This window comes from Belonocnema kinseyi, chromosome 4 (genome assembly GCF_010883055.1).
Source record: "Belonocnema kinseyi isolate 2016_QV_RU_SX_M_011 chromosome 4, B_treatae_v1, whole genome shotgun sequence".
Taxonomy (NCBI): Eukaryota; Metazoa; Arthropoda; class Insecta; order Hymenoptera; family Cynipidae; genus Belonocnema; species Belonocnema kinseyi.
Window position 1 is genome coordinate 98,233,246 of NC_046660.1, and position 12,122 is coordinate 98,245,367.

The 12,122-nt window shown below is 27.2% G+C and overlaps 1 protein-coding gene across 1 annotated transcript in view; it reads right to left on the reverse strand.

The window, feature by feature from the left end:
* The window catches only part of LOC117171020 (PHD finger protein 14), a 27,499-nt gene extending 16,500 nt beyond the window's left edge, over nt 1-10,999 (reverse strand). The window contains exons 1-4 of the mRNA XM_033358065.1: nt 10,704-10,999; nt 8,955-9,119; nt 8,632-8,877; nt 8,251-8,479 (exon numbers count right to left, since the gene is read on the reverse strand). Of these exons, the coding sequence (XP_033213956.1) occupies nt 8,251-8,479; nt 8,632-8,877; nt 8,955-9,119; nt 10,704-10,746 (683 nt within the window). The 5' untranslated portion in view covers nt 10,747-10,999. The remainder of the gene's footprint in view (nt 1-8,250; nt 8,480-8,631; nt 8,878-8,954; nt 9,120-10,703) is intronic.
* Nucleotides 11,000-12,122: the final 1,123 nt, after the last annotated feature.

A 12,122-nucleotide genomic window follows, 5' to 3' on the forward strand; every position in this document is an offset into this window, starting at 1 on the left:
AAATGGATTTTCATATTTGAGAATTTTTGAAATATTGTGAAACTGTTGCATGAAAAAATGTAATTTTTGGATTTTCCATTATTTTTTATGCTGTCAAAATTTGAATTTTTTATTTTTCAAGAAAATTAAAAAAAGTTGTTATCATAATCTTGTAGGGCATTTAGAAATCAACATTTTTCTTCTCTTGCTTTTTTTCATATCGTCCATTATTTGACTTAAAAGATTAATTTTCGTGTGTTTTTTGGAATTTTGCCAATGCTTTAACTCTGGTAATTTTTGGTTTTATGAAAAAAGTCATCAGGATAAATTGCTCAAATTTTTGAATACTATAAAAATCCGCACAGAAAGTTTTTTAATATTTAAAAAAGTAGTCTCAAAAATATAAAAAATGCGCTTACGTTTTGAATTTTATATAAAAAATGATTGGTTAACGAACTTGACATTTAGCTTAGGACACTAAAAGAGTGTACCAGAGGCCAATCTAATAGATTAATTTTTTCAAAAGTTCTCGTGTTTGTAGAAAATTACAAATTTCTACAAAAACTTATAAATAATTACACTTTTTTTATATAATTCTACAAAAAAATCTAGAAGATCTAATAGTTTTTCATAGTTTGCTTTTAGAAAATCACAAGTTTCTATATAGAATATGAAAAGCTACAATTTTCTAGGAAAAAATAGGAAAATCCATTCACAACTAAGGTTTAATTTTTTACGAATTTCTACAAAAAACATCTGCAATTTAAGAAATTTGCCAAGTACAGCTACACAACTACATGAATTTGTGAAATAAAAGTTGGGCAAGTAATTTTGGGAAAATAAATATATATAAAAAAATATATTGAGAAACTTTTTCTACCAGGTAACCGATAGAAATTTTAAATAGCCATTGTAAACGTTATACAACTTGGCGGGATTATATTATACCATCGATTTTTGATCGAGGTGATTTTGCCTCATAACATTCAACACCGCCAAAGTTTTATCATGTCTAATACGGGTTTATAAATTTTATTTTAACAATTTGTATAGAATACTTTATACAACAAGTATATTAAAATATTTTATTATAGATATTTTTTCCCAAATTACTTCACCAACATTAATTTCACAAAAATAATGTAGCACGTGGCAGTTTATGAATCGCAGATGTTTTTAATGGGATTTCATAAATTTTTTTATGTAATTTAAATATAATAGTACAGGTAAGGTAAATTAATTTAATTATAATTAAATTCCTAGTTTTATAAAAATCTAATTAATCAAACTAATTACTCTTTACTTCAATTCAATGGTACTATATTATTCAATCAAAATTTGGATTGGATTTTTCAATTTAAATTTAAAATGCAAAGGGTGGCAGATGCATCAAACGTAACAATACTTCATTTTCTATAAAATTCTATAGAAATATATTTTATTTTTTTAAACATATTTTTCCTTTACAGGGTGTCTAGCGATTCTTAGGAATGAAATTCAAGGTCTTTTCCAGGTTTTCCAGTTCAAGAAATCAAAAATTTCCAGGCCTCCTTTTTTACATCAAATAATGAAATAAACTTTTGTCATACATGTAAAAAATGAGCCATTTCATTTTTTATTGGCCAAAAATTTCTAAACAAAGCCGAATCGTAAATAAACAAATTCTTAATTTTTTGCGAATATGAGTCGTCTTTGTTAAATCTTTAGGAATATTTTTAAATCTTTGTAATGTTTTTGAAATCTTTGTGAAGTATTGCAAACCTTAGTGAAAGCTTGAAATTTCGGTGAAATCTTTGAGAAATCTTTTGGCATTTTTCAAAGCTTTTGTAAAATCTTTAAAATTCTTGAACTCTTTGTAAACTCTTTTTTTAATCTTCGTTTGCGAAATCTTTTGCTTGTGTTTAAAATCATTGAAGTCTTTAAATTTTCTCTAATGTGTTGAAGACCTTTGAAATCGCTTAAAATCTTTGAAATATTTTGAAATTATTTTGAAATCCTGATCAATTCTGTTGTAATCATTTAAAATCACTGGAATATTTAAAATCTTTAGAAATCTTATAAAAAAATTTGATATCGTTTAAAATATTTGAAGTATTTTTAGATCTTTGAAATCTGGTGTACTGTACCCTTGTTGAAATCTTTTAAGTCCTTGAAAGCTAAGAAATCTACAAAAACTTTGTGAAATCTTTATAAAATCTTTGAAATATTAAAAAAATGTCTCTTTAATCTTTGTTCGTAAAATCTTTTCTGTTCGTTTGAAATTATTAAAACTTTTTCAAATCCTCTCAAATTTGTTGAAACCTTTTGAAATCATTAAAAATCTTTTAAATGTTTTGAAATCTTTGAAATATGGTGTACCATATTCCCTTGTTGGAATCTTTGAAATTCTTGAAATGTTTTGAAATCATTAAGAATTCTTTAAAATATTTGAGAAATCTTTTGTAATCGTTTGAAATCTTATCAAACATTTTTAAATCGTTTAAAATCCTTGAAATGGTTTGAAATCCTTGAAATCTGGTGTACTGTGCCCTTGTTGAAATCTTGGACATTCTCGTACTGTTTTGAAATCTTTATGTTTTAAGAAATCTTTGAAACTTTTGTGAAATCTTTTGACATCTCATAAAAAATTTTAAAGCTATTTAAAATGTTTGAAATGTTTTGAAATCGTTTGAAAGTTTTAAAATATTTGTGCAATGTTCGAAATCTTAGCGAAATGTTTGAAAACTTTGGGAATTCGTTAGAATTATTGAAATTATTAAAAATCTTAGTGAAATCTTTTGATATCTTCTAAATAATTTTGAAATTGTTTAAAATCTTTGAAATCTTAGAAATGTGGTTTAATATACCCTCTTTTAAACATTTAAACTCTTTTGAAAGTCTTAAAATCTTTGTGAAATGTTCGAAATATTCGTGAAATGTTCCAAATCTTTATGAAATGTTCGAAATCTTTGGGCAATTTTTGTGAAAACTTTTTAATGTAGTGTGCACGCCTTTTTTGAATATTTGAAATCCTTGAAATATTTGTGAAATATTTTCAAATGTTTATAAAATCTTTCTTAAATCTTTGTTGGGAAAATCTGTTGTATTCGTTGAAATCATTGAATTATTTGAAATCTGGTGTATTGTACCCCTTTTTCCAATTCTGAAACTGTATTAACAATTTAACATCGAAATTTTCAACTATTAATTTTTATAATTTATAAGTTGAACACCTCAACAAAAAGTGCCTTGAAATATCTTTATTTATTCTGTAATAAACAAAAGATAAATTATATCTTGACGAATACAAACATTTTCAGAAGAAAGATTTGTTCTAAACGAGATGTTTCTTTCATAAGAGGCTAACAGATTTAAATTACTTTTTGCATTTCTATAAAATTACTGTTTTAAAAGAAAAAAGAAAAAATAATAATTCAAATTGAAGATTTTCGTGAAAAAATTAAGGAGATTTCCAGGTTTTCAAGGTTTAAACAAAATTCAAGGAGACTTTCAGGTTTTAAAGGTTTTCAAGGTCACTAGACACCCTGCTTTAGAATAATTAAATAATGATCGGATAATTATTTTATTTTTTATACCTTAAAAACTATTCTAGAAAGAATATTTTTCTTAAATACATATAAAAAACAGGTTGTCATAGATTTCTAGGTGAAACTATAGGGAAAAAGTAACATATTCCCGAGTAGTTTTTAAAATTTTACCATTTAGGTATCTCATCCCTAAATTTTCTTTTTTTGCACTGAATACGTAACATTTTTTTAAAATTTTCAAGATATGTATCGCCAATTCTTTAAATGAGTATCGAGAATCTGTTACTACTGACTTCTCGTTAAAATTTTGTACCAATCACTGCAATAAATCAGGATACAGAGATTAGAACTGGTTGTCACAAATTTCTAGGGAATTAAAAAAATTCTTTATTTTGGGCAAAAAGATTTCATAAAAATACATTATTGTTAAATGATTTTAAACCAATTCAATGTTGTACCTGTGTTCACCTCTGCAGCCTAATCTATTTCACTAATTTATATAAAATTTTATCGAAAAGTCTATAGCAACATATTCTCGATAATTATTGCGAAAATTGTCGATACCCTGAACAGTTTTTGAAATTTTACCATTTACGTAATATTTGTATTTTTACTTTGTACGCTAAATATGTTAAATTTAAAAACCTAATAAAGACATAAAAATATTTCAGCAATACGTATCAAGAATATCTTGCTACTGACTTCTAGATAAAATTTGATGTCAATTGGTTTGATAGAATACGATATGAAGAAGAGCACAAGTAGAAAAAAATTTTTTTTTGTGAGGGCTATTTGGTTTCAATTTAGTCTCTTTGGTCTAAATTTATTTTTGAATGAATAACCAGGAATAACGAAATTTTGCAATTTGAAAAGATATGTTTGTAGTTTCTTAAATAAAATTATAAATGCCTTCAAAGAATTAGGAATAAGATTTGCTAAGAAAACAATGGAAACATCTACGACTCCAAAATCGATCATTTTCTACAGTTTTATATGAAAATGTCACCTCCATAGAATGCTGTAATTTTTCGAAACAACTTTTTCGAGAGTATTCAGCATCAATATTTGCAAAATTTAAGACGATGTAAAATCAAAAACAGTTCAGTTGGATGTTTAAAGAGCTTTTCATGTACTACGTGAATAAAATAGATTTAGGAAATACTACAATAAATTACGCCGCAATCCTTCCTACCAAATATTAATTCCTCAGAGTATACCCCATTATGCAGAAAAGTATGAATAATAATGAATAATAATGAAAAAATAATATTCATAGATATTTTCGTAAAAGTTCGGAGAAATTTTCACCTAACTTTATGAATATCTTCGTGCAAATTCATAGAAATTATTTCTACCGCGGAATGTGAAGGGCTTTTTAAGTATTTCAATTACTGAATATTCAGATATTCACATATTAGATTACCCTCATGACAAAAAGCCACAATTCACTGTTGCAGAGCACGCTTCAATTATTTAATTGTAAAAAATTTGCCGCGAAGTACTAAAATAATTATTAAGACTTTGTGTTTTTTTGAACCCCTAGTTCTATTATTTTTGTTATTATAACATTTCAGCAAGGATGCTATATTCTCTGACGAAGTTTCATTAAATTATTATAATTAATTAGTGTGTGAAAGCAACAAATTCAATTTTAACCTAAAAAAAATTTGCCACTTCATTATTTATACTTTTTACCAAAATGTAATCTTTTTGTGGCATGTTTATACATTAGAATCAAAGTTTAACCCTTATTGACCCAATTTGTCTGTCAAATTTAAGCACGGGCAACTTTGTTAATTATGCTGGAAAAGATCTGAAAATTTCTTGGCGGCATTTTCAAGTGTGCTCTTTCAGAATCTGACCCGAAAATTTCGAAAAAATCACCCCTTCCCATATTTTTCAATTTGAAAAAAGAAACGTGATTTTTTAAGGTAATTTTTTTTAAATCGCATTTTCGATGCGTTAGAGGTCTTGGCAATAGCTGAAATCACAAAAACTCCGACTCAAAATGTCCAAAGAATAAAGTTATAGACAGAAAATTCATTTTTCATCATTAAGGGGTTGTGCGGCCACCCGTAAAATAACAAAGTTACGAAATACCGCTATTATATGGATTGATCTGAAAAAATTTGTTTCAGCTTTGAAAACAGGTATAAGTGGGGGAAAATATATCAGAAATAATAGATTTTTTTTTATCTAAGGTAACATTTCGTTACCAACTGATAAAATAGCACAAAAGGGTGAAAATCGACAGTTTTTCAAAAATACTATTTTCAATGACAAAAAATTGCAAATAAATTTAGTTCTAAAAATCAATAAAAGTTGAGTTAGGTTGAAATTTTGAAAATCTGTAGAGTTTTATTCACGTAGAATTTTATTTTAATGATTTTTTGATAAACATGTTCAAAACTTTTGTATGTGCTTGCGTATGGAAAGTCTTTAGCCATGTCTTCAATAAAAATGTTCCCAGTTCTTACCGTATGGAAGTAGACGTTTATAAAGAACGCTTTTTTGAATTTAAAAAATTTTACATTCCTTTTTTCTTTTTTTATAAAAAATGTTTTTTTTTATTTTCAGAAAAATCCGTATAATAGCGGTTTTTCGTAGAAAATGTTATTTTAGGAGTGGCTGTGCAACCCCTTGATTCTTTTTTAAAATTAAAAAATAGGGTGGGAAGGGGTGGTTTTTTCGAAATTTTCGCGTCAGCTTCTGGAAGAAAACACTTGACAATATCCGCCAATCAATTTCCAGATCTTTTCCAGCATAATTAACAAAGTGGCCTGTGCTTAAAGTTGACGGACAAAAACGGACAAATTGGGTCAAGAATGGTTAATGTTTGATGAACAGAATTTATTGATACAAATAGTTCTTTCTTTATTATTTATAAATATTTTATGACATTTTTATTCGAAATTACATTTTCCAACAGTAGAAAGCTAAAAGTAGGTAATCAAAAAATTGCAGTTGTTTTAAGTAAAATTTTTAGTTTATTTTGAATCGTGAAGTTTTTTAATTTATGTTTTTGTAAATAAGAAACCGAAAAAGTGTAAATTTGTAGCTATTAAAAAGCCCAGAAAGTTTAGTTGTGTTAAGGCGTCACTTGGAAAAGATATCATTAATTAGCAGAATTCCTGAAAATAAAACCAAGAATCAAACAAACAAATTTAGACAACCACCATAAAATATTTCTATTGAAATTTGAAAATAGATAACAACTTTTTCCTAAAAAAGAAAAGAATTTATTTTTTGGACAAAAATAAAATAGAGGAAAGAAAAATAAGAAGGCAGCCAACCAAATCCTCTTCCTTCTCTTTTTTTCATCTCTTTTATTTTTATGATTATTTTTTAATGATTTGATAATAATACAAATAAAAAAGAGAAGCAACGGGATTTGGTTCGTTGTGTTCCCATTTTTCTTGCCTCTTTTTTATTTTTGTGCAAAAAAGAAATTATTTTATTTCTTAAGAAAAAGTTGTTATCTTTTTTTTCAAATTTCAATAGGAACGTTTTATGGTGATTACCCAAATTTGGGCGTTTGATTATTGGTTTTATTTTTAGGAATTTGATTTGATTTTAATCTCATTTACTAAATTTCTTTAATTTTAAAGATATCTAAAGGTAAACAAATTTTCCATTTGAAGAAATAAAAACTGAGCTGCAAACCATTTTAAGTAATCGTAAACTAGAAATATTAAAAACTGAGCGATTACATTTTGTTATAAGCTGAACAATTCTTAAATTATGTTCATTTTATTTAGTTTAAAAATCCTTAAAGAGCTTCCAAAAATTTATTTAAAATTTCTCGAAACAACTCTACTTTGTTTTACATTTATTCAAATTTTTAATTATTTAAAATTTTTTTCAGAACTTTGGAACTTCTTTTAAAATAATTTGAAGTCTTCAAATTTTTTTTTTAATCCTACAAAATAAAAAATATTTCCTTAAAATCCCCAGATTCATTTGCACAATTTTACTTGTAAATTAAATTTTTCCAAATAGAAAAATTAAAATTTTAACGTGAAAATTATAGTTTTTTGTTTAGTTCAGAATATTTGATTTATAACTACTAATTGCACATGAACACTCAAATATTTCTAAATATTAAACAATTGTTATTTTTCTTAATTAAAAAAATTTCGAATTTTAGGCTAAAACAATATTTTAAATTTAATACAAGCCTTTAATTATGAATATAATATTTTGAAGTTATTTTAAAATAAAAAATGGTTTGTAAAATTTCAATCGGTCGTCTAAATTTGTTTCGCTACCAAGATTTCCCAATTGAAACAGTTTATTTTTCAACATTAAAATCGGGAAATTCTTAAATTTTGAACTGATTCTGAATCGTCTTTTAGAATAAATTATTATTCACACGTTAATCCTGAATGTATAGTTCATTTCAAAAAGCATTATAATTTATATTCATACATGATCAACTAAAAAGGGCTCTTTATCAAAAATTGTCGATTTCAAACATTGCTAATTTTAAATTATTTCAGTCTTTCAAACTGAATTTTAAAATCCTTTAAATAAAAAATTTACGGCTGAAAATGAAAATTCGAAATAGAAAATCCACTCTGTATTCTGTTATATAAGAATATTCAATTCAATATGTAGACTTTATTTAGAAATGCTAATCTTAATTTATTTTTGGAAACTGATGCAGTTAAAGTTCTCCCTATCTGCTGTAGGGTGGTTTTATCTACTCGTCTGTCTGTTAGTCCAAAAAAAAAAAAAACTTGGCCTAAAAATTCGACTAACCTCTCCAAAAGCAACTCCAGGGACGTACAAAGCACAGACTAAGTGGACCCACTTGCCAACGTCCGTTTCTTTAAAAATTCCGCCTTTGTTTGGACACAATTCGCACGAGGGATCGTCAATTCCTGCGCTACAAGCCTCACAAAACCAAGGCGCTGATTGCGACAGGGAATCTGTACTAGAGAAACTTTCCACATCTGATACGCCGTAACAACCTAAAGAAATAAACCAGAGATATGTTAAGATTTTTCTGAAAGTTTTACATTTTTATAAAAATATATCGAAAAACCAGAACTTTATTTGACAAAAAATGGCCTTTTCGAACTTATTTCAAACTGAAATTGAAAAGTTTGATGTAAACCCTCACCTTCGTGAACGGTTATTCCGCAACCATCGCATTCTACGATTTCATTAATATCATCGCTTCGGTCACCAAGGCAGCCACAGCAGATGAGCATTTTAGCCAATTTTTCGTCAATGGGGCCTCCTTTCGACGCCTGTTCGCGAGCTTTCTCTATTACATGTCCCACAGTCATCCCGGCATTTGTTTCTCCCAACACCGGGTCCTCCGTGGAATCATCTGAATCTTCCGAATCATCATCTTCTTCTTCTACTAAGCCAAAAAAATTTAGGAAAAATTCGGTAAAAGATGAAGAATTGCTTGGAGCTAGAAAATGGAGACCAAATTACCTTTCCCAGCTTCATTAGAATCTACAGAATCGTCGTCTGATTCTTCACAATGATCCTCTATTCTGAAGTCACTGTCGTCTGAACTTTCACCCAGGTCAAAGTCAAGTAATGACTGCTGTGCGGATTCAACTGGTTTGACCCGGCGCTTTTTTGGGTCCCTCTCAACTGTTGAAAAGACTTTTTTAGATACTTTTCAATTTTAACCGCAAGTCTTAGATTATTTAAGATGTTCACATCTCAAGAGATTGATTCAAATCTGAACCCCAATTTAAATTAATAGGTTCATAGTGGAATTCCAAAATTTTAATTCAAAATTGTACAAATCCAAGTGTTCAATATTCTACAATTTCAAACTGGAAGCCTTCTAAATAGAGTAAATTAGATTTTTAAGATTTCAACACCGAATCCAATTGAACTACATTTTGAACATCTTCAAGAAAAGAAACGGAATGTTTAATAATTTCTTTATATTTGAAATGGTCAAAACGTAATATGACCTAAATGTTAACTTTGTCTGCAAATATGGAAAAAACATTCTTTCATTCTTTTTTGTACTAAATAATTTTTTTTTTAATTCGCCGGCATAGCACACATAACACACAAGAAACTGATTAAACATTCTCTTTTTTAACACGAATGTACGTATACACATTTGGCAAAGTAATACAACTTATCATTTGACCCAAATTAAACAAGATATCAATTTTTTCTGTGAAGTGAAGTTATATAATTAAAAATTAAGTTAATCATAAATTTTCATAAGTGCTCAATCTTCAATTATTATAACATTGTTAACAATATCTCGTTATTTTAAATAAACTTAAAATGAAATAATAAAGAACTACAAGCAAAGTATTTACACAATGGATGTAATAGTGCTATACTAAATAAGATAAATTAAACATACAAAAAAAACCTTTACAAATTCTATATTTTGAGGTTATGTTAGCGTACCATATTTTAAGTTTATACGTACATGTACTCATGGTTGATCAATAGTAATTTAAAAATAACACAAACTGATAAAAAAAGCGTTTTATACACTTGTTTGCACTTAAAACAAAAGGAATAGTTCTATATCTCTCTATTGACTCTTTCAATATGGCTTAAAATCATTCCGAGATTTTAAGCTTCGCCGATTTGAACATCCGTCCATTGTCTAAATGCGTTTTAACACTAAGAGTGTAAATGTGAATTCACAACATCACTAGAATTGTAAAACAATGTAAACAGTACGTAAAAAACTGATAAAAACTCGACCATATTGGATACAACACCCGCGAAACAGTGACTATAGATAAACAAATTTTAAATTTGAAAAATAAAATATTATTAATTTTTAATATTAAACGTTTAAAATCATTGTTTGTCACTCTCTCGCATATAAATTAATAAATAAACTATATAAATGTCGATTTTCCATTACTTTGAAACATCATTATAAAATTAAATTCGTTTCAATAACTGAAACTCCTAACTCAATTTAGAGATAATGAAAACTAATAATTATTTTTATAGAATTAATCAATGCAATATAAAAATTAATTTAATTTTCACCTTCATTTACTTTAGTGTATCGCTTCGAAATGTATGTAAAATGTTAGGGCGACTTATACACATTATCCCTAAATCCTTGTCCGAAAATTCAATAATTTTCAGCTTACTTTAAGAGAACAATTATTCTGATAGAAATTTTTGAAGACTCTATATTTTTTTATACTTTTAGGCTTAGATATTATGACTACTTACTCATAGTTTTGTACAAAAATCCCACATCGTCCTCTTGAGACATTTTGATCTGAAACGGGAGTCCTTTGATTACTCCAAAATGGAACTAACTTCAGTCAGTTTAGCAACTGATTTCTTCTTTTTGTTCATTCACAAAACTTCGTAAATAAGTTTGAGAGGTCAGGGAAATTTAAAATCCGGCATTATTTCCACTAAGTTAAGCAAACCGACTCAAATAATTGAAATAATATTAGTAAATATGTCCCTTAACCGCAATGCCAAACAGTTTTCTTGGGACGCCGTCGAACTTTTGGCGTCTGCTCCACGCTTTTTCCGCCATGTTGGATCAGTCCTCATCCGGGAAATTTGAATTTCTCAAAAGTTTAAACGCTTAAACGATATATTCTTTACATATTTAATATTTTATTGCTTTTATCAAGTTTTTCCTAGCATTTTTTTTGTGAAAAAAAAAACAATTAACTGATGAATGCTATTATTCGAAATATATTGTTATCTAACATTTTGAAAAAACTACCATTTTTTGACTTTCGTATTCCTACATAAAAAATTTTTTACATTCTCATTCATGAGAGTGTAATGTAATCGCCCAAATTTTCGATCTCTCGTTTTTAACGGATCTTTACGTTTCGGCACTCACAGAATCCGAAAATCATACCATTTTATCGGTGTCTGTTTGTATGTCTGTATGCCTGTCTGTATGCCTGTATGTATTTCTATATGTATGGTTACCTGAACGTTGTAGCCTCGCTAACTTTTGAAGGCTTCGCCCAATCAAGTCGGCCTTTGAAAGAGTTTTTAAAATTCCCAAACTGAAGAATAGGTGCGTTAAGCAGATATTTCCAACCAAAATAAAAAAATTTAAAGCATTTTCAAAATTTGACAACATTTTTTTTTTCAAATTTAAAATTTATTGTCGAAGTTTCTTATAGATGGCTAGAATGCTTGCAAATTATCCAAATAAAATTTTTAATTTCGATGAAAATTGGAAAAGTTTTATACTTTTGAAAATTTTCAAAATACTCAGAAAAATAATTATTTTCTAAAAGATTAGACAATTCAATTTGAATTCAATACTAAATATCAAAAATATTTAGAAACTATGTCAATTAATTTTTTCGATTAGACAAAAATTCAAAAGGTTTGAGCTTTTCCAAATTTGAATAACAATTTTTTATGACTTTTAGAAATTTTCTGATACGCGTCAAAAATAATTGCAAATCATCCTAATGACATTTTTAAATTTGATAAAACTTCAAAAAGTGATATGCTTTTCGACATTTTAAAAACTTTCCAAAAAAGGAATAAAAATTTTGTTTAATAGGTTAAGAAATATCAATTCAAATTTCTGCTAGATGTAAAATACATGTTTTTCGAAACTATTATCATGAAATTGTTTTAATCAGACAAGAATTACAAAAG